Source organism: Pantherophis guttatus, chromosome 4 (genome assembly GCF_059756535.1).
Source record: "Pantherophis guttatus breed Tessera chromosome 4, ASM5975653v1, whole genome shotgun sequence".
In the NCBI taxonomy this organism is placed as follows: Eukaryota; Metazoa; Chordata; class Lepidosauria; order Squamata; family Colubridae; genus Pantherophis; species Pantherophis guttatus.
Window position 1 is genome coordinate 105,395,422 of NC_142066.1, and position 22,953 is coordinate 105,418,374.

Below are 22,953 nucleotides of genomic sequence, written 5' to 3' on the forward strand. Positions count from 1 at the left end.
ATTTGTATTCTCCTAAAACAGCACACATGCTCCACTAATTCTCAGTTAACATGATAGAGATGCAAAATGTTTTTTTTTCCTGTTTGAACAAAGACATTTTGAAAAAGTGGGGTATTCTATTGTTGTTAGTTGTGAAGTCATGTCTGACCCATCACGACCCCATGGACAACATTCCCCCAGGTCTTCCTATCCTCTACCATCCTCTAGAGTCCATTTAAGCTCACGCCTACTGCTTCAATGACTCCATCCAGCCACCTCATTCTCTGTCGTCCCCTTCTTCTTTTGCACTCAATTTCCCCAGCATTAGGCTCTTCTCCAGTGAATCCTTCCTTCTCATTAGGTGGCCAAAGTATTTGAGTTTAATCTTCAGGATCTGGCCTTCTAAAGAGCAGTCAGGGTTGATCTCCTCTAGGACTGATGGGTTTGATCGCCTTGCAGTCCAAGGGACTTGTAGGAGTCTTCTCCAGCACCATAGTTCAAATGTCTCAATTCTTTGGCACTCAGTGATCCAACTGATGATCCAACTTTCTTATGGTCCAACTTTCACAGGCATACATTGCAACTGGGAAAACCATAGCCTTGACTATACACACTTTTGTTGGCAGGGTGATGTCTTTGCCTTTTAGTAAGCTGTCTAGATTTGCCATAGCTTTCCTCAGCAGGAGGAAGCGTCTTTTAATTTCTTGGCTGCAGTCCGCATCTGCTGCTTGGAGCCCAGGAAAATAAAATCTGTCACTACCTCCATTTCTTCCCCATCTATTTGCCAGGAATTGAGAGGGTCAGATGCCACGATCTTAGTTTTCTTAATGTTGAGTTTCAAGCCAACTTTTGCACTCTCCTTCTTCACCTGCATCAAGAGGCTCTTTAGTTCCTCTTCACTTTCTGCCATTAAAGTGGTATCATTTGCATATCTGAGGTTGTTGATATTTCTCCAGGCAATTTTAATTCCAACTTGTGATTCATCTAGCCCCTCCTTTCTCATGATGTGCTCTGCATATAAGTTAAATAGGCAGAATGACAATATACAGCCTTGCTGGACTCCTTTCCCAATTTTGAACCAATCAGTGGTTCCATGTCCAGTTCTCACTGTTGCTTCTTGACCTGCATGTAGGTTTCTCAAGAGACAAATAAGATGGTCTGGTACTCCCATCTCTTTAAGAACTTGCCACAAATTGTTGTGATCCACACAATCAAAGGCTTTAGCATAGTCAATGAAGCAGAAGTAGAACTCCCTAGCTTTCTCCATGATTCAGCGTATGTTGGCAATTTGATCTCTAGTTCCTCTGCCTCTTTAAAATCCTGCCTGTACTTCTGGTAGTTCTCGATCCACATACTGCTGGAACCTAGCTTGTAGGATTTTAAGCATAACTTTACTAGCATGTGAAATGAATGCAATGGTGCGATAGTTTGAACATTCTTTGGCATTGTCTTTCTTTGGAATTGGAATGTAAACTGACCTTTTCCAAACCTGTGGCCACTGTTGAGTTTTCCAAATTTGCTGGCAAATTGAGTGTAGCACTTTTACTGCATCGTCTTTTAAGATTTTGAATAGCTCAGCTGGAATACTATTACCTCCACTAGCTTTGTTGTTGTTCAGATTTCCTAAGGCCCATTTGACTTCACTTTCTAGGACCGTGTTGGTGAAATGGCACGCAGAGCCATGTCACTTCTCCAACCACTCGAAGCCCTGCGTAATAGCGCTGCAGCTTGCTTGAGGTAGCCGCCGTTTAGACTTCCCCCGCCCCCCTCTTTCTCTGTCTTCTCCTTGAGTTGGAGCCTCAAGGAGAAGGCAGCATGACTGAGGCTGAGGAGGGGTGGGATAGTAGCTGCACGGATCCCCTGGTGCCGCCCATGTCCCCTGCCCTGCAATAATGAAGCGCTTTGCCAAGGAAAGCAGAGTCTCTCGGGCGGGCGGGAGGCGAGATCTGGCATCGCCTCCCCTCTGGTGGCTTCTCCAACTCCTGGCTGCTCCAGGAGCAGCCTGTCTGTTACCCAGCGGAAACGGCCTGTCGCCATAGCCTGCCCCTGCCCCCCCTTCCCCGCCAGCTGGTCCGGGGGTTCTGCCGGAGAAGTGGCAGAACCGTTGTTGCTGGGGGCAAAGGGGGGGCTGGCGCAAGGATAGGCGGTCCAGGGCTTCTCTGTCTCCCCACCTGAGTGGGCTTCTGGCATGGCCCAGACCTCCAGGGGAAGGGATTGAAGCCCGTGTCTGCTGCTCCTTCCGTTGTATGGAAAGACCAATATACTGCTTGAATTATCCGTTCTCTCCCTTTCCTCAATCCTGTTTCATGGCTTCCCAACTTCCTCATCCTCTGCTTTCTGCTATTTTCTCCAAGCAGCCAAGAGAGAATGGGCTTGCAAGGTTGTCAGATGCCAGATCTCGCCTCCTGCCCGCCCGAGAGACTCGCCAGCTAAGAGATAGGCTGCTCGCACAGCCTGCCCCCGCCCTCTCCAAAGTTCCCCACGACAGAGGCAGCATTGCTTACCCACTGAAAGCCCAGCCCTGGCTGCTATTTCTGCCGCTTCTCCAACCACTCGGAGCCCTGCATAATAGTGCTGCAGCTTGCTTCAGGTAGCTGCCATTTGGACTCCCCCACTCCCTTCCTCCGTCTTCTCCTCCTTGAGTTGGAGCCTCACGGTGTGGCCAAGGCTGAGGAGGGGTGGGATAGTAGCTGCACGGATCCCCTGGTGCAGCATGTGTTCCATGCGCTGCAATGATGAAGCGCTTTGCCAAGGAAAGCTGAGTCTCAGGCTTCTCCTGGAGCAGCAAGGAGAAGGAGAAGCTGCCAGCGGGGAGGAGAGCTGCCCCAGGAGGACCAGAGGAGAGCGCAGCTTCTCACTCATGGAGATCTACCAGTTGGGAAGTGGGTGCGGTAAGAGGTGCGCTGACCAGGAAGCGGTCACGCTCCCTGGCCAGAGAGGGTTGCACAAACCTTTGCTGGAGTGAACATGCAACCCTCTCCTGCCAGGGAGCATGACCACTTCCTGGCTCGTGCATTTCTTACCGCTTTCCGCGACCATTTCCCCACCGGTGGATCTCCATGAGTGAGGAGCTGTGCTCTCCTCCAGTCCTCCTGGGGCAGTACGAGAACCGCTCTTGCTGGAGACAAGGGGGTGGCGGTGGCAGGAGCAGCAGGCCGGGGCTTGCCTCCGGAGGCCTGGGGCTATGCCAGAAGTCTTATCAGGCGGGAAGACAGGGAAGCTCTGGACTGCCCTCAAAATAATGACTTTCCAGACCCAAAACGGGGCGGAGGGGTGCCTGAAGTGCATGTGCAGGGCGCGCATGCGCAATGTGGGGCGCATGCGCGCATGGGAGGGTTCGCATTGCATTATGGGTGCTGGCACGCACATGAGCTGTTGCACGCGCACATACACACTTCTGGCATGCCACGAAAAAAAGGTTCGCCATCACTGTTCTAGGATGTCTGGCTCGAGATCAGTGATCACCCCATCATAGTTATCAATTATGTTAAGCTCATTCTTGTATAGTTCTTCTGTGTAATTTTGCCACCTCTTCTTAATCTCTTCTGCCTCTGTTAGGTCCCTGCCATTTTGGTCCTTTATCATGCTCATCTTTCCATTAAACGTTCCCTTCATATCTTCAATTTTCTTGAAGAGATCTCTGGTCCTTCCTATTCTATTGTTTTTTTCTATTTCTTTGCACTCATTTAAGAAGGCATTCTTATCTTTTCTAGCTATTCTCTGGAATTCTGCATTCAACTAGGTGTATCTTTCTCTTTCTCCCTTGCCTTTCGTTTCCCTTCTTTCCTCAGCTATTTGCAAAGCTTCCTCAGACACCATTTTGCTTTCTGGCATTCCTTTTTCTTTGGGATGGTTTTAGTTGCTACCTGTTGTACACTGTTGCAAACCTCCGTCCATAGTTTTTCAGGCACTCTGTCTATTAGATTTAATTCCTTAAATCTATTTGTCACCTTTACTGTATATTCATCAGGAATATTATGTAGTTCATACCTGAATGGCCTAGTGCTTTTCCCTACTTTCTTCAATTTAAGCCTAGATTTTGCAATGAGAAGCTCATGATCTGGGCCACAGTCAGCTCCTGGTCTTGTTTTTACTGTTCACCATCTGGTGATGTCCATGTGTAAAGTCATCTCTTGGGTTATTGGAAAAGAGTGTTTGCTATGACCACCGTATTCTCTTGACAAAAATTCTATCAGCCTGTGCCCTGCTTCATTTTGTACTCCAAGGACAAACTTGCCTGTTATTCCGGTTTTCCTTTGGCTTCCTACTTTAGCATTCCAATTCCCTACGATGATAAGGACACAATTTTTTGGTGTTAATTCTATAAGGTGCTGTAGGGCTTCATAGAACCGGTCAATTTCATCCTCTTCAGCACCAGTAGTTGGGGCATAGACTTGGACTACTGTGATATTGAATGATTTGCCTTGGATTTGAACTGAGATCATTCTGTCATTTTGGGGATTGTATCCCAGTATTGCTTTTCCTACTCAATAAAATAGACTATGAAGGCTACTCTGTTTTTTGAGGGATTTTTCCCCACAGTAGTATACCTGATGGTCATCTGAATTAAATTCACACATTCCTTTCCATTTTAGTTCACTGATTCCTATGATGTCGATGTTCAGTCTTGTCATCTTGTTTGACCTACTAGTACTAGCTCTCTGCTCTTCCCCAGTAGCATATTGGATACCTTCCAATCTGAGGGGCTCATCATCTGTCATATCTTTTTTTCCTTTTGGTACTGTCTATGGGGTTTTCATTGCAAAGATTTATTTATTTATTTATTTATTTAATCAAATTTCTATACCGCCCTATTCCCGAAGGACTCAGGGCGGTGAACAGCCAAGATAAAATACAGACAATACAAATATTAAAAATCCCTTAAAATTATTAAATATTTCGGCCGAAACACAGATTAAAACACCCAATTTATAAAATCACGAATTAAAAAATTTAAAATTTAAGAATTTAAAAGAGGGGAGTTAGGCCAGGCCAGCTTGCTGAAATAGAAAAGTTTTGAGAGCACGGCGAAACGTGCGCAGGTCCGGGATCTTCCGTATCTCTGGGGGGAGCTCGTTCCAGATGGTAGGTGCCCCCACAGAGAAGGCTCTCCCCCTGGGGACCGCCAGTCGACACTGTTTGGCCGACGGCACCCTGAGGAGCCCCTCTCTATGGGAGCGTACTGGTCGGTGAGAGGCTATTGGTAGCAGAAGGCGGTCTCGTAGATACCCCGGTCCGATGCCATGGAGCGCTCTAAAGGTGGTAACCAAAACCTTGAAGCGCACCCGGAAGACCACCGGGAGCCAGTGCAGCTCGCGCAGGAGGGGGGTCACATGGGAGCGCCACGTCGCTCCCATAACCACCCGCGCGGCCGCATTCTGGACCAGCTGGAGCCTCCGGGTGCTCCTCAAGGGGAGCCCCATGTAGAGAGCATTGCAGTAGTCCAAGCGGGAAGTGACAAGAGCATGAGTGACCGTATTTAACGAGTCCCGATCCAGAAAGGGACGCAACTGGCGAATCAGGCGGACCTGATAAAAAGTCCCCCTGGCCACGGCCGTCATATGCTCTTCTAAAGACAGCCGTGAGTCCAGGAGGACACCCAAGTTGCGAGCCCTCTCCGTGGGGGGCAATGACTCGCCCCCAATAGTCAGTGATGGCGCCAACTGACTATATCGGGATGTCGGAAACCACAGCCACTCGGTCTTGGATGGGTTGAGCCTGAGTCTGTTTCTCCCCATCCAGATCCGCACGGCCTCCAGGCACCGGGACATCACTTCAAGGGCATCATTGGGGTGGTCCGGGGTGGAGATGTACAGCTGAGTATCGTCAGCGTACTGGTGGTACTTCACCCCGAAACCACGGATGATCTCACCCAGCGGCTTCACATAAATGTTGAACAGAAGGGGCGAGAGGACCGACCCTTGTGGCACCCCACATACAAGGGGCCTCGGGGTCGACCTCTGCCCCCCTGTCAACACAGACTGCGACCGGTCAGAGAGAAAGGAGGAGAACCACCGTAGGACGGTGCCCCCCACCCCTAACTCCTCTAGCCGGTGCAGCATGATACCATGGTCGATGGTATCAAAAGCCGCTGAGAGGTCTAATAGGACCAGGACAGAGGAACAACCCCTGTCCCGAGCCCTCCAGAGATCATCAACCAACGCGACCAATGCCGTTTCCGTGCTGTACCCAGGCCTGAAGCCCGACTGGAACGGATCCAGATACGACGATTCATCCAGGTACTGGGGGAGCTGTCGCGCTACCACACTCTCAACAACCTTCGCAATGAAGCGAAGGTTGGAGACTGGACGATAATTTGCCAACACTGCCGGGTCCAGGGAAGGTTTCTTGAGGAGAGGCCTCACCACCGCCTCTTTCAAGGCGGCAGGGAAGACACCCTCACTCAAGGAAGCATTTATAATCCCCTGGAGCCAGCCTCGTGTAACCTCCCGAGAGGCCAGCACCAACCAGGAGGGACACGGGTCCAGTAAACATGTGGCTGCGCTCAGTCTGCCCAGTATCCTGTCCACATCTTCGGGCGTCACAGAATCAAACTCTTCCCAGATAATACTCACAAGACCTGCCTCTGTCCTCACCGCTGAATCTACCCAGTCAGAGTCCAGATATTCCCGAATCTGAGCGATTTTGTCATACAGATACTGTACAAAATCCTCGGCTCTACCCTCCAAGGGGTCCTCCCGCGCTTCCTGGTGGAGCAGGGAGCGGGTCACCCTAAACAGGGTGGCCAGGCAATTATCTGATGACGCAATAAGAGTGGCAAAATAGTTATACTTCGCCCCTTTTATCGCCACCAGGTAGGTCCTAATATGAGACCTTACCAGTGTTCGGTCAGATTCAGAATGGCTGGCCCTCCAACCACTCTCCAGGCGTCTTTTCTGGCGCTTCATCTCCCTCAGCTCCTCGGTGAACCAAGGAGCCAGGCGAGATCGACGCCGGGTCAGAGGCCGCAAAGGCACGACCCGATCCAAAGCTCCAGCGGCCGCCCTATCCCAGGCGGCCACCAGCTCCTCAGTCGAGCCGTGTGCCAGAGCCTCAGGAAATGGCCCAAGCTCCGTCTGGAACCTATCAGGATCCATCAGGCGCCTGGGGCGGTACCACCTCAGTGGTTCCGCCTCCCTGCGGCGGGGTGCGGCGGTTCGAAGGTCAAAGCGAAGGAGGGAGTGATCTGACCATGACAAGGGCTCGATCACTATATCCCCTATCTCAAGATCACTCAACCACTGACCAGAGACAAAAACCAGGTCTAGCATGTTTCCCCCTGTGTGAGTAGGGCCATGAACTAACTGGGTCAGGTCCATGGCCGTCATGGAAGCCATGAACTCCTGAGCCACCTCAGACGCCTCACCGACGGATGGCAGGTTAAAATCCCCCATGACCATAAGCCTGGGGGTGTCAACCGCCACCGCGGCTATAACGTTGAGCAGCTCGGGCAGGGCTGCCATCACGTGGCAGGGAGCCAGGTACGTAACCAGCACACCCATCTGCACCCCATGACCCCACTTCACAAGGAGGGACTCACAACCAGCCGTCTGAGGAACAGTGACCTCCCTCGGACCAAGACCTTCTCTAATGACAACCGCCACCCCCCCGCCCCTCCCCTGTGTCCTCGGCTGATGGAATGCACGGAAACCGGGTGGGCACATCTCAACGAGGGGAACCCCCCCCTCCTGGCCCAACCAGGTCTCCGTAATACCCGCCAGGTCCGCTCCCCCCTCCTGAACAAGATCACAAATGAGGGGGGCTTTATTTACCACGGACCGGGCGTTGCACAGCATCAGCCGAAGGCCCAGGGCCTGAGGGTCTGTGCAACCTGGGGAACGAGAGGAGCATTGGAGGCCGGAGCGCGCCACCGCTTGGAGCCAGCGGGCGCGTGCTCCCACAACCTGATATGGCCCCCTGCTCCCGCCATATCTGCCCCTCCCACCCACAGTACTGATGTAATGACCATCCATAACACAAGCTCTAACCCCCACCTTGACCCCGGTTCCCGCATCTCTAGTGCCGTGCTCTTCAGCCGGCTCTGGCCTCCTCCCCGACAGGTTCTCCCCCAAACCCACCGAACCCACCCCCCTCCCAGAAACCTTTAAAACCTTATCTAAAAATTTCCCTAAAAAACCCCACAACCCCCTCCTCGCCGCATGCCACCTCTCGGGATTCCAAAATCCATCATCAAGGTAGGCCCTCGATAGTGAGGAGGGCCAAACCTGCGAGAGGGGGGAGTCTCGCAGCGCAAGCAGGTCAGCAGCCGTAAACATCGCACAAAAACAGAGATGGAGAGTCAACTGGTCAGGGCTTCACCAGATCGTCCAATAATACTGGGTCAAAGTAGATCTTCATATCAGGAGCTGGTTCACTGCCCTCTCACGACAGTGAAGGGGCCAGTGACATCCCCCCACGTCTGGAGGATAATTATCCCAGTCACCCTCTCACAGTGACTGGGGCAGATGACACTGACAATAAAGTCACAATAGTCCATCCTTTCATCTGGCGGATGACAAACAGCCCCCTCAGCACCTGCACACCATTTTGCCCAGTTTTCTCTAGTTCGGGGTCGCACAAGAAGCCAGCAATTTGTAAAGTTATTAGAAACAATGTTGATAATCCCACAGGCACAAGTTCTTCTCTGGGGCGAAAGTAGGGATAGCAGACAAAAAAACCCAGTCCAAGTCCAGGGTGGGTGGCCATCAAAGGCCAACACCCACACATACCTGGGGGAAGAAAGGGGGGGAGAGAAGCCACCCGAGGCGACCAATAGAGCCCTGGTCAGCCTCCCGCCTCTCCTGTCCCAAAACTCCCCAAATCCCCAGTCTCAGCTCTGATGACAAACAAACCCCGGATAACAGGGGTCAAGGCTCAAAAAAGAGCAGATAGTAATCCTGAGGGCAAGGCAAGGCTGTCCGTATTCCCCCATCCACCTGCTACAAGTTCTTTCCACAGCTGGATGATCCGTGGCTGCCATTGCCTTCCGCCGGCGCCGGCGCCGCCGCCACCACCGCCACGGCCGGCTCGTAACCGGCACCCTGGGCTCCCCATGGCGCCTCCAAGACCCCCGAAAAACGTCCAGAGAGCGTCCCAGAGATCCGTGAGGGACGAGGGGATGAAGGGCACCTCCAAGCCGCCGCCGCATAGTAACGCCGCCCGCCGCCGAAACGCTCCGGCTTCCACTCCTCCCGGCACTGACAAGCCGGAAACAGCTGTTTTTAGCAGGCCGCCGCCCCATCTCCCGCGGCGGCTTCAAACAGTGCGTCCCGCCCTGCCCTGATATTCCAGAGGGCGAAAAAGCCCTCAGCAGGCAGGGTGGGCATTCCCCTCATTGGGACTGGAGCCGGAGATTGTTAAAGCGGCTCCCGAAGACCCCCTGACACCAGCGACCTCTCCATCTCCTCGCGGAGCTCAGCCGACCGCCGCCATCTTGGGACAAGCCGGAAGATACTGGAGTGGGTTGCCATTTCCTTCTCCAGTGGATCACATTTTGTCAGAGCTCTCTGCTATGATCTGTCCGTCTTGGGTGGCCCTGCATGGCATTGCTCATAGCTTCATTGAGCTACGCAAGCCCCTTCGCCACAACAAGGCAGTAATCCATGAAGGGGGGTATTCTATTCTATTTTATTAAAGAGCCTACTGAAGAATAGTTGAGATCAAAGTGACTAGATGGACATATTTTCATGTATTATGACATTGTCCTCTTCCAAGATTGTTATTTATTTCATCTAATTCACAACATTGAGATTTTCAGATGCTCTCATTCAAAGGCCATCATCGCTAATCCGACTTAAATTCTTCAAGACAGGTAAAGTTGGTTAGATGCTGCCACTTGCTGTGCATATTTTATTAGAGGAATTAAAAATAATTGAAAGAGGTGGAAACTTGGAGAAATTCATTCATTCTTTCAATCTGAAAGAGACTGAATTTAGCTCAGGGCACATAGCAATATGGATTTTCAATAGAAAGTAATAATGCAATAACTACAATTTTCAGCAGCATACAATTTCTAGATCTTCAAATGCCTGGTCTGTGACCATAATAACAGACTGAATTTTTGAAGATGCTGAAGATGGTGTTTCTTTAGATTTTGCAATGCTTTTTTAATTTTTTAATTTAGAGGAAGTGGTTGACTGTAAAATTAATCACTTTCTAGTTTTCTTTGCAACAGGAAACATATATTTAAGCTTCTTGTTTTAACAAGTTGAACTTGATAACAATCAGAGAAAGTTACCAGTAACTTTACTTTACTGACAAAGTCTTATCTTTTGGGATAGTAATGATTTGTTAATGCAGAAACTTTAAAATACTGTAATTTTCAAATGCTGAAAATAAGATCAAATAGATTTCTGACAAGCGTAGCAGACACCTTTGTCTCCCAAAAGGTAGAGAAAAAACTACGGCAAAATATTGGCAAATAGGCCAAACCTGTAAAAATTAGATCAGAAAAGCTAAGGCTAAAATGAACTAAAGTTTGTGACAAAAATAAAAAAGCTTCTTTTGGTTTGGATTTGGTTAAGATGGCAAACTGTTTCAAAGAAAGATATTTTATTTGGTCTTGTTTATAATGGGATATGGCTTCTGGTTTTTAATCTTGAAATAAAAAAAATGATATTAGAATTTAGTTTGAAAATTTAATAATTGTATAGTTACAGAACTGACTTGTAATAATTGCAAGTAACGTAAAAAGTTGAGGTCGTAATTGTAGCAGTATTTTACTGTGTTGAAAATAGTCAGAAGTCAACCCTTTTTTCTTCAGTTTTTGTCCATCCTGCATCCACCTTAACTGTATTTTATGATATAATAAAACTTTACTTACCATACTTTTCAGAATATAAGACACACCCGTAAAAGAGAGTGGAAATATTGGTGCATCTTATACACCGAATACAGCCATTTTTGGCCTCCCGAAGCCCCAACCCGCATGTCCTGTTTTTGTGAAAAATGGGCCCATATTTTGCAAAAACGGGGTACACAGAGGCTTTGGGAGGCCTACAGAGTGCTCCTGGGGGCCGGGAAGAGCAAAAACTTTTTTTTTCTTGCTTACCTCTTTGAAATCTTGGTGCATCTTATACACTGGTGTGTCTTCTAGTCCAAAAAATATGGTATATACGGTACATGAATCTTTGCAACACATCAAGTCAAGTATTTCTTATATATTAATTAATCAATCAGTAGGATATCACACATTCTCCTTACTTCCTGCTCAATACTCAATTTCCACTTTTTCACACAGGATTTTTAGTTCCTCCATATATTGTGCTTATTACATTTGGCAGTCAACGTTCAACTCCATATTTGCAGAGAACATTCTGCACTGCAGAATGCATTCTCGAAATCCACTGTATTACATGCATTCTCTAAATTGACAAACGTTGCCATTTCCCTTACATTGATACAGGTAGTTCTCGACTTACAACAATTCATTTAGTGACTGTTCAAAGTTACAATGGCACTGAAAAAAGTGACTTATGACTTTTCATTTTTCAGTTACAATTTTTATAGCATATCCATGATCATGTGATCAAAATTCAGATGCTTGGCAAGCAATTCATATTTATGACCATTGCTGTGTCCCAGGGGTCATGTGATCCTCTTTTGGGACCTTATCACAAGCAAAGTCAATGCGGAAGCCAGATTCATTTACCAACCGTCTTACTAACTATCAACTGAAGTGATTTACTTAACTGTGACAAGAAAGATCGTAAAATTGGCAAAACTCACTTAACAAACATCTAACAACAGAAATTGTGGTCATAAATTAAGGACTACCTGTACATATTTCAGTGATTCCCTGAAAAGCAAAAAGTGTAGTTTGCATACCTCTTGTCTGATATAAACTCATCCTTACTTTCACATCTGTTCCTCTTACACTCTATCATCCATTCATTTTGTTGGAAGATTAATCCATTGTCTACTACAGTATTTCTTTGAATAGGATTTTTCTTAAATCATGTTTAATCAATTAGAAAATAGATTAAACTCTAGACTGAGTTTGGTATCAAAAATAATAGGAAACTGCCATCCATTTTTAGCAGTAGTGAACAGAAGAGTTTATTAGGTTTGTAGTGAAGAGGCATGTGTGTCCTTGGAGTTGCCTGCCTAGCCCTGATTTAAATTAGTGTGATTTATTTGGTTCTGCTTGAAATATTGCATAAGCTTATTCAATCAACCATAATTAAACAGTCCATATTTTAGCACAATGGATGAACTGTTCAGTGTCTAGATCTAGAACAATCCTCTCTGATTTCTCCATATTTCTATTAATTCCAAATTCCAGAGTACACTGGAGAAATGGATTCTAGGCAGAGGCTAGGCCAGTGGTTAATGCTGGTAAATCTCTGAGTGTGCAGATCCAGCCTTTTTCCAAAGAGAAGTGGGAACAGCCTCTGCTGCAGCATGAAAATATTTCACAGGCCCCCTTTCTTCAAGCAAGTAAATGAAGTATTAATGGAATATTAAAATGCCCTTTTTATGTCAGATCCAAATGAAGGAAATCAGTAAATAAGAATAATCAAGCAGAGATGGCTGAACACCTAATGAACCTCCCTACTATGCAATTTGTGTGGTTACATACCTGTCCAAAATTGTTTGCATTTCTAATTCAAACCTAGAGATTTTTTTCAGCTCCTGAAAGACAATCTTTAAAGCTCAATGTAGTTCTCAAGTTGAATTGGTCAAATAAATAAATAATAAATCTAATAATAAATAATAAATCTATGCAGGCTACAAACAAAAAATGAGGTTAGTTATTCAAAAGACTGCGATCATAGAAAGAGTACTAATAAACTGGGGTATTCTTCCTCGCAGTGCTGCGATTTCTTTTATTTATTTATTTATTTATTTATTAGCTTTGTTTTAAAAATCTTACCCGGCCCCCTTCTCAAGTTTATAAGCTAAATCAGACACACTGTTCTGGGCAGCCTAGAGAGACTCAAGGTAGAACTAAAACAGAACTTGACTCTGGCCAAAATCTGCAGGAAGAAGCAGCGCTGCTCCTCTCAGAAGAGTCGAACAGGCGCGCCAGCTGCAAGGGATTGTTCCCAGATCGCCCAGCCGGGGCACTCTCTCGGAACCGCTCTTCGCCTCAGTTCCCCCTTTGTCGCCAATCAATTCCTGGCGGGAAGTACGGTAGGTAACACGTGCAGCGCGTTGCCCGCCCTGAGGAACACAGCCAGCAGCGCCAGCTGTTGTTGACTGGGCGATGCAAAATCTTGCTGCCTTTCCTGGGAAACGCCCGACAGGCAAACAAATCCTAGCAAAACTTGAACTGACAGAAAGCGCAGTTGCTCCCGCAGCTTGGCGAAACATTCAAATTTCCCCCCACGCTTCCCTTGGACCTCCTGTCTCCTCTGATCCTTACCATTTGGGCCACTTTTAGCATGGCAGAGCAAGAGCCCGCGTAGCCTCTGTCGAGTAGTCCGGTGTCCGGCCCGTAGGAAAGTGGCAGCGGAGCAGAAGAGCTGGGACTGCCCCCACTGCTGGCATCGGTGCGGATGACCCGCATGCCGTGATATATCCAACACCTTCCTGAACGAACGGGTGCAATCTCCCCCCAAAACTATTGCGACACTTAACTCCAGAGGCGGGACAGTGCGGGGCGGGGCCCAGCAGCTCTGTCTACGATGCGTCTTGTACAGTTAACAGCCGGCCAACTACACAGGGCTGGGCCAGCGCCCCACTAAAGCCACGGGAGTAAGGTGGAAGGGCAGAGATGCTGCTTTGGGGAAGGGATCATGTCGGGGAGCGGGCTTCTGGAGCCCTTAACCCACTGCTGCGTCGGTCCTCGACGCGCGAAGAGGGAGAGAAGGTAAAACAGGAAGGAGGAGGTGGCAGATGGAAGAAAAGGGCCCCCTCCTCTCTCCGCACGCATATACGATAAACAGGAAGTCTATTAAATTGGTGGGGAGGGAAGAAATGCTTCGGGGCTACTGCTGCGAAAGTCTTTCGAAAAAGGATGGGTAATTATTTTGCAAAATGGTCGTCTTAGATTATAATGGGGCAAAATAAAAACTAGAGCTACATCATTAGGCTAATAAGATATTAAAAGGTATTTTTAGAATTCGTCATGATCATGGAAAGCAAAACCATGTAAGAGCAAAAGAAACAGCTGTTGCAAGGTTTTATACACATTCTGCAAGTTTAAAAGTGATCTAGACTATCTTTAAGCCTGTTGGGACAAATAAACAAGAATAACTCGTAGAAAAGTTAATTATAATGCAGATGTTAAAAGGGATCTTTCTCCTAAATGCCTTATAGAAGTTCTTAATATACATATTAAGAAGATATCTTAATCTTCTAAATCTATATCTTAAGATTTAGATTTAGATATATCTAAATATATCTATTTCTCAAATAGAAATCAAAAGCAAAGTTCTGAATACAAAGAAATCTAGAAGTGACTTCAAATGATGCGCTTTATTTTAAAGTATAAGTTAAAAGTTATCATATATTGGGACCCAATGTTGAAGCAGATCCTTAGCCTGATCCCATAGATTGTGAATTAGACCTTCTCCAGCTCTGGATCTTCCAGCTATAAAGAACATAATGGTTGCAAACTCGGAATTGCAGTCATACGTTTGGAAATGGCTAGTCTTCAGAAAGGTAGGACAGTGAATGTGTATGATTAGCTGCAGGGATTTATTTATTAAATTTATTCACCCGACTATCTTACTGTCACAGAACTCCATATCCAATGGTAATGCTCTCTTACTGAGATTCACTACATTGTATTGGCATTTAAAAAAAGCTTCAGGACTCCAACATATAGTAGCTAAAACTAAAACCGAGAATTCAGGAAATGGATTTCTCAAGGTGTCCCAAAATAATAAACTCTTACCACAACTATAAGTATTAAATAAAAGAATTGCTAGCTGGCAATTAACTTTGATTTGAGAGCATTCTGCATGACATAAAGACTTATAATCAAGCTTGACTACTGGTGACTTCATGGACACACCAATGCAGTTTTCTCAGAAATAGTGTATATATTCTGTAAAGTTTGCCACAATCACCTTCCAAGATATTTTTCAATTTCCCATAGCCAGAAGCCTCTGATAGCCTCGTGTTCAACTATCTAATAATCAGAAACATCCTGGTTGGCTTTTCTATTCAGACATGGTTAGCTAGATACTACCACCTGCTGACTATATAACTTATATGAGTTTCCTTTAGCCTAAATGATTTTGCTACTTGTAGACAATTTAATGTAATTAATTTCACATATATTTTAATCCAATTGTTCCTTCAAGTTGCTTAGAGATAATATATGTGGTGACTCTGCTATTTTTACACATAAAAATGTCAATGGCTGGGTTAAATTAAAGAACCTGACTATTCCAGCTTGAGGTTGAATTGTTAAGTATTTAATTGTATATTACCATGACTCTGAAATTCTTAGGGGAAAAAAATACGGAAGAAATTCCAAATTCATGGGATTCTGGATCTGTTTGAAGATGACAAAACAGAAGTCAAAATTGGTAAGTTTCTTTTTTCACTAGGTTTTCAAATGGTACTACATTAGTCATTCATTTTAAAAATTATGATGCTTCAGTGAGGTATCTAGTTATTCTACTTCTTTAATGTTCATAAAATTAAAGAACATTTCCATTATAAAAACTTAAGGATGAATATGATAACATTTATAGATTGTAAACTTAGTATCTCACAAAATATTCAGTGTAATATTCAGGGGTATTTCCTGGTTGTGAAACTTTATTTGGAAATGGGCTCACTTAAAAAATATAGCCTGCTGATCTTAAACTGTGAGAATTAAATTTTTCATTTATATCATAGACTTTACATAATATAATCAGGATGAACCTGGCCTGTTGGCTATTTGAGGCATGAAGTGAGATTAATCAGAGATCTATACAACTCTGGGATACAACAGGCAGCAATAGCAACAGCTTGCCAAAATGAAATCTGCCCATCCAGTTCAGACATCCAGAAAGGATTTGTTAAAGATTCCCTTATAAGAGGTATATTGGGCATCAACAATGGGGTAGCGTGATGTTCCCCCAACCCGTGCATAGTTTTTCTTGCATTTTCAGGAGCAAGTAAAATCTACCCAATGCACAATTCAAACACATTGTAGGAATTTGTATTTGTAGCCTGAAATTATGGGTTGACCACCTGTATGTGTGTGTGTGTGTATGTATGTGTGTATCTTTGTTGTGCTATTATTCACCAGTCAGGAGATTGACAAGATTTTCCTATTTTTAATTTTTTTTATAACCCCTTTTTATTTTATTTATAACATGAGGGGGTAAACATATACAACACTCCTTCCTCTTCCCATCTACCCCACATCAATAACCTTGTGACATGGGTTGGAATGAGAGAGACTAACTGGCCCAAAGTCACCCAGCTGGTTTTTGTGCATAAACTGGGACTAGAACTCGGTCTCCTGGTTTCCAGCCAAGCTCCTTAACCACTACACTAAACTGGCAAGTTATAAGCATTCTATGTTAAGTAAATATGCCAGAAATATGTAAGAAAAGTGTCTCCAATTTTGTGCTTAATATGGATGAGTACATCATTATTTTAAAAAAACCTTCATTGTTGCTATTTCTGAAAGCAAACCATCATATTTTCATGTTAAATCTCAAAACTTCAGATTATAATTTTTTTTGTTCTCCCTTCCCCCAATTCTAGTTTCGGTTGCAGTAACTTTGGAATATTAATGCTGACTTTTGACAGTATTATGTGGTCAAATTGTGTTCCACTGATGTGGAATTGTCTTTGTTCAGATCCCCAGAGGATGAATATATTTGTTTCTCTATCTTAAGATAATTGCATGTAAAAACTCCAAGAACAACCCCTAAGTCTGTATAAGATTTCTGCTTTTAAGGGAAAAATAGTTCAGCAGCAAATCATTTTTACACAACATGGTGAAGAACCTTTTTTTAAAAATTTGATTTATATGCCGCCCTTCTCTTGAGACTCAGGGCGGCTTACAATGCGTTAAGCAATAGCCTTCATACTTTTGTATATTTATACAAAGTCAGCTTATTGCCCCCACAAACTGGGTCCTCATTTTACCTACCTTAGAAAAGATGGAAGGCTGAGTCAACCTTAAGCCTGGTGAGATTCGAACTTACAGTAATTGCAGACGGCTGGTGTTAATCACAATGCTTTTAGTCTGCTGAGCCACCATGTTTTTGTTCATATCAAAACTTCCACACACAAGTTCAGTTTACATGTTTTTCCATAACAGTAACCCTAAAAAATGAACCAAAATCAGCTAGGGCTGGTAGTAGGGTTGATTCCTGATCTTCCAGGTGCTAGTCAGGCATTTTAAAATCACTGCACTACATAGGTGGCTATCAAAATGGAGCCATCTTTTCACTAATGTTGTAACCAATATTAAATCTAAAGTATAGAGTTCTGATTAAAGAAACCACAAATTATAGTGGTTTATTAATTTTTTCACTGATATTTCTCAGCAACTAGTTTTCAGAGGAATGCTGCCAGCAGCATCTGGTCTAATGGGCACCTCTATCCTTTTTGAATTTGTTCAGTATCTTCTACCAGGGGTGGGCAACTGTGGCCCTTTTACAACCTGTGGACTTCAACTCCCAGAATTCCTGAGACAGCCAAGATTGGCTGTCTCAGGAATTCTGGGAGTTGAAGTCCACAGGTTGTAAAAGGGCCACAGTTGCCCACCCCTGTCTTATACAATGGTTTACGGTAGTCATAATCACATCCTTCAGGAGTAAATTCCAGAGTTAAGCTCTGTGCTCTTTGGAACATTCTCTCCTATTTATCTGCCCCATTCAGAGTTATAAATAATCTTCTCTTCTGTTGTGAGAAACAGAAAAATTGTTACCTGCTTTTTCAGTATTGCATCATTTACCATATCATTTAAGAAAAATGATTAAAAATACATTTTTAAATGAAATTATTCATGTTCCTGATCATTTTAATTTTTTTTCCTGCATCTTTTCCAGATCTAAAGTGAGATCCAGTTATTAGAATGGAACATAGTATTTTAGGAGCGATCATACTACAGACTTGTGCAAGATTATTATAGTAATGCATTTTTTTATTCAGTTGCTTCCGTAAATGTATGTACCCCAATGAATTAACTATTCCCATCTATATCTAACTGTAATAAATCTACAGCCTTGAAAAGTTATACATATTTGCAAGAAATAGAAGGTTCTATAAAACAGTAGATTTTTCTAATAAATAAATGCATGCTTAAACAAAAACATTTATGAAGAAAATAACTGTGAAGTCCACTGATTTTGTTACAATATACACTATGAATTGATACAAAGTAACATGTTCTAGTTACAGTATTTTATCTGAGGATACATGTTTTTCATGTTACAAAAGTTTTCAGATTTTAAATCAGTCCCATCAGATAGTGGCCCTGGTTGTACAATGCTCTCCAACATTATTGACAAGAATCCTGAGATCTGGAGCAGCTTTCAGAGGGGCACAATACTGTATGGAAGTGCCCCCAGTGTAAACAACATTGAACCGCTTCCATGCTTTCTTCTCTTCCCTCCTATATCATCAATTCTTCCTTATGCTTGTTTGTAGTAACTGAGCTGTTATTTAATTAATTGTCACAACAATTAATTCAAACGAAGTTAATAAGGTAACAGTGTGTAGAACCATTTCTGTCAGGTGAACTATCCTTTCCATAATTTGTAAAAAGAACTATTTGTTTTAACTTTTGAGTGAAAACCATATTACCTAAATATTTTCAACAAAATTATATAACATTTACATACAGAGCTGTTTTATTAGAAGATAATACTTATTGCAAGGTCCGTGATCTCCAAGATACAAAACTAAAGTAGGTATTTCCACCATAGCAGGAAGCAACAACGAAGGCAAAGAACTACATGGGGGGAGGGGAGAGAAACAAAATTATTAGAAAACAGTAAAAATCTTCAGCCAGACTTTTATTTATATTCAAATATAATAGAAGAGATAGTACAAAAATAAATTTAAAATTGCATTGTTTCCATTCCTAGATTTCCAAAGTTGCCTAATTGCCATGTGACTGAAACATTTTCCAAATGCTGAATTTCATGCATAACTTCAACATAAGAATTTGGCCTTTCTAGGCAATTTTAATTTTAGAAGTTACTTTGGAGAAATAATATTTAAGCAAGAAAATTTTCTGCCTTGGAATAAAAGAAAGAGATGAAAGGGAGTTGGAAAATGAAATACATCAATGGGATGGCAACATTTTTATTGTACTCAAGCATAACCTATTGAGAACAGTAATGACTTGGGCATACATATCTGTTGCAGGGACATAATTGTGTAAATCTAACCATCTTAATATTCCCTCCATGCAAAGATAAGGGGAGGAAAGTAAGAGCACACCCGTTTGCTTCCATCATTCTACATCACAATTTGTTGTACAAGCCATAGTGCCCTAGTTAATATTCTACCATAAATCACAATATCTGCTAAACCAAAATCAAATCAGCCACTTTAAACCTTAGCATATACTTAACCTAAGATTAAGATTACAAACCTAAGTGCTATGATTACAAACTCAGGCATGATCTGTACTTGAACAGGAGACTAGCTAAAAATCACAGGACTCTAGGCCAGTGATGGCTAACCTTTTTGCCGTCGTGTGCCAAAAGCGGGGGTAGTGGTGGGGATTGTGCATGTGCGTGCCCACACCCATAATTCAATGTGCCCCATCCCCCCATGCATGAGCGTGTGACACCCCCCACTCTCCCCCCCGCTTTTGGCACGTGATGGCCCGGTGGGCTCGGTAGGCCCATTGTTTTGCCTCCCCATGGTCCAGAGCCTTTCTAGGAGCCTGGGTAGGGTGAAAACAGCCTTCCCCACTCCCCTGGAGGCCCTCCGGAAGCCCAGAAACAGCCTGTTTCCTGACTTCCAGTGGGCCAGGAAGGCCCGAAAATCAGCTGGCTAGCGCGCACATTTGTGCTGGACTGAGGTACAGTAACGCTCACGTGCCCACAGATATGGCTCCATGTGCCACCTGTGGCACCCGTGCCATAGGTTCGCCATCACAGCTCTAGGCGGTTTGCTTAAGTGAAGACTGAAGACAGTTTTTAAAATGCTTCTGAGTCAGTTTTTGCTTCCTGGCAACTGCCTAAACCAGGGATGGCAAACCTTTTTGGCACCGAGTGCCAAAAAGGTCACATGGAAATGTCACACATGCCACCATGTGCTCGTTAGGGCCATGGTCTGGAAAAGCCAAATTTCAGGGTTCTAGAGTGCATACACACCTGGCAATCAGCTGGCTAACAGGCCGGTTTTGGGCACTGCCATGCATGTGAAGGAATTTCGCTACAGAAAAGCAGAACTTCTGAGTTCTATCGCGTAATCAGCTGGCTGGTGCACATGTGCAGGCTGGTTTTCGGCACTGCCGTGCGCACAAAGGGATCACACTCTGGAAAAGTCGAACTTCTGGGTTCTGGTGCGCATGCGCTCCTGACAATTAGCTGGCCAGCGTGTGCATGTGTGCAGAGCCTTGGTGGCGCAGCAGACTAAAACACTGTTAAGTAACACCAGCTGCCTGTAGTTACTGCAAGTTCAAATCTCATCAGACTCAAGGTTGACTCAGCCTTTCATCCTTTCAAGGTAGGTAAAATGAGGACCCGGTTTGTGGGGGCAATAAGCTGACTTTGTATAAAAAAGAACACCGCTGGGGGGGGGGCTGAAAGCCCTACTAAGCATGAAGCCCTACTAAGCCCTACTACATACAAAAGTATGAAGGCTATTGAGTCTGGAAAAGTGCAGCATATAAATCGAATCAATCAATCAATCAATCAATCAATCAATGTGTGCCAGAAACTCAGAAGACAAACAGGCAAGGCCGTGCGTGCTGGGCAACATGGCTTTGTGTGCCACTTTGCGCACACATGCCATAGGTTCGCCATTAAGGGGCCTAGACTATTACTGCAGTTTACTTGACCAGATATTTTGAAAATGGTCTGCTACTGCCTCCTTTCTAAGGCTGTGAGAATTATTAACCAGTCACTAAGGCAGAAGTAGAACTCACTATTTCTTGGTTTCTAACCTGATGCTTTAAACACTACACTAAGCTGGCTCTCTATGGGGAGCTTAGTTTTACTCAGAGGAATTTAGTTTTATAGTATACCTGACTATAGTATACTTCACACATAAAGGCAGTCTACTTCATCAAGAACTCCAGCCAAAGGCCATATTTAGTGTGTGTGGGGGGGGGAGAGACCAAAAATTGCAATATGGTTGGGACCATCTTAGAGCCAAGTGACAGAGCTTTTTTTTTTCCTTTCCAATATTTTGATTTTTAACTGCAATTTGCCTACTTTACAACTCATATTACAATTTTCATTTGATTCTCATCTCCAGGACAGGTTAATGTGTCAACAGTTGTGGTCAGGAGAGTTACTGTGCAAGAAGTATTATATTATTTTATAATATAAGATGTAATGGGTTGCCGGTCTCTGAACTATTTGCACTGGCTCCTTTTTTCAGATTTTGGCTCTACATTCCAAGGTCCAAATAGCAGAGCAATTAAATAAGGAAAATTCTTCTCTTTATTAATAAATAGAGAAATTATTTATTTCATATGTGATATAATCCCAAAATCTTACATGAATCTTACATTTGAATGCTGCTAGATGAAAAAAGCAGGACTGAAGTAGTACTTTAAACAAAAGTTGAGTACAATTTTAAGAATGTCTAATTATTATCAGTTATCTTGAATCTTGTTATATCTGATTTTGGAGGTAAATGAACCAAAGCAAAAACACATTCTTCCCTCACTGCTGATATCAAGTTTAAGTGTGATCTTACCGAAGATGCTGCCCAACTATTGTAATTGTGGTAGTCGAGTTCTTTGGTGACTGCACATGCTTCTGAAATAGCAGCAATTAAGTACAAGAGAAGGGCACTGCCATTAAAATACAGACCCTATAGGATGTAGAAAAAAAAAGATCAGCATTTCTCCCCCCTGCAAACATCATTCTATGCACAATTGTATCATTTCCTAATTTAAGACAGTCTGTCTGGACATGAAGGAGATATATTCCCTTATATCCAGAGAGCATCAAGTTGTATTTTACTTAAGGGAACTGCATAAGCTTCTGCATCCATCTTCTTAATCTAACAATGCCAAGCCAAATATTACAGCCTCATCCACTGTACTTGTTTTGGGAAGTGTCAAACGGCTGCTATAGATCTGTATGAAGGTCACAGGTCCCTCTTTTCTGCAGTATATATTTGAGTAAAAAATGAACATGTACTCACAACTGTGGTCCATGGTACTTGAGGTATCCTCGTATAGGTCATTGTCATATAGATGATCAAAAAAAAGAGTGTAAGAATCCAGTAAAACACAGCCACAAACATTATCCATCCAAAGACAGGGTATAGGAAATAGTCAGTTCCAGCAATCAACATCCACACTAGCAAACCTAGTACCTACAAATATGTGAGAAAATAAGATATTATTATTGAATGCATACAAATATATCAAGAAAGATGTTATTATGGTATGCAAAGTAAAACATCTAAGAATTGTTTAAAAAACTTTAATAAAATCTGATTCCAGAATATGAATTTTCAGGTTTAATTTTTCTTTTTTTCCCCCACCCTGCTCCATTAAAATAAAATCTCATCCTATGAAATAAAATACAGCCTATAGTGATCTTAGCCAATCATGAAAACGCTAAGTAGAATTGGACTTGGGTAGACTACAACTTGACTACAAATTCATACAGAATAGCAATTGCAGCCACTGGAGGTCACCACTGGTCCACAGAGATATTTGTTTGGCATCACTAAAGTGATTTTTAAAATATCCTTTGATGAAATTGGGTTGATGTTTTAATTTCTGTGCTGTATATAACAGCAATTCAGTTATTTAATGTTTTAAGTTTTGCATGGTCCAAAATGATAAATAATATTGGACATAAAATAATTTTTAGAGTTTTCTATTTAATCCGTAACAATGCAGAGTTTGGAGTATAGTCCTGA

The 22,953-nt window shown here is 43.8% G+C and overlaps 2 protein-coding genes and 1 long non-coding RNA gene across 12 annotated transcripts in view; 1 reads left to right on the forward strand and 2 right to left on the reverse strand.

Annotated features, from left to right (window-relative positions):
- CMTM7 (CKLF like MARVEL transmembrane domain containing 7) overlaps positions 1-13,607 on the reverse strand; it is a 36,112-nt gene extending 22,505 nt beyond the window's left edge. For both annotated transcript variants that reach the window (XM_060683610.2, XM_060683608.2), the window contains exon 1: positions 13,346-13,607. In XM_060683610.2, coding sequence (XP_060539593.1) covers positions 13,346-13,489 — 144 coding nt within the window. In that variant the 5' untranslated portion in view covers positions 13,490-13,607. The remainder of the gene's footprint in view (positions 1-13,345) is intronic.
- LOC148114278 (uncharacterized) overlaps positions 12,999-22,953 on the forward strand; it is a 47,535-nt gene continuing 37,580 nt past the window's right edge. For 2 of the 9 annotated variants that reach the window (XR_015734266.1, XR_015734271.1), the window contains exons 1-2: positions 13,659-13,792; positions 15,383-15,461. This is a non-coding gene — a long non-coding RNA (uncharacterized LOC148114278). Of the gene's footprint in view, positions 13,114-13,658; positions 14,587-15,382; positions 15,462-17,933; positions 18,016-22,953 lie in introns of those variants that run through there. The other 7 variants (XR_015734273.1, XR_015734267.1, XR_015734270.1 and 4 more) reach the window with 7 other exon arrangements.
- Positions 18,011-22,953, reverse strand: part of CMTM8 (CKLF like MARVEL transmembrane domain containing 8) — a 51,983-nt gene continuing 47,040 nt past the window's right edge. Inside the window, exons 2-4 of the mRNA XM_034404003.3 lie at positions 22,225-22,398; positions 21,772-21,888; positions 18,011-18,838 (exon numbers count right to left, since the gene is read on the reverse strand). Of these exons, the coding sequence (XP_034259894.1) occupies positions 18,755-18,838; positions 21,772-21,888; positions 22,225-22,398 (375 nt within the window). The 3' untranslated portion in view covers positions 18,011-18,754. The remainder of the gene's footprint in view (positions 18,839-21,771; positions 21,889-22,224; positions 22,399-22,953) is intronic.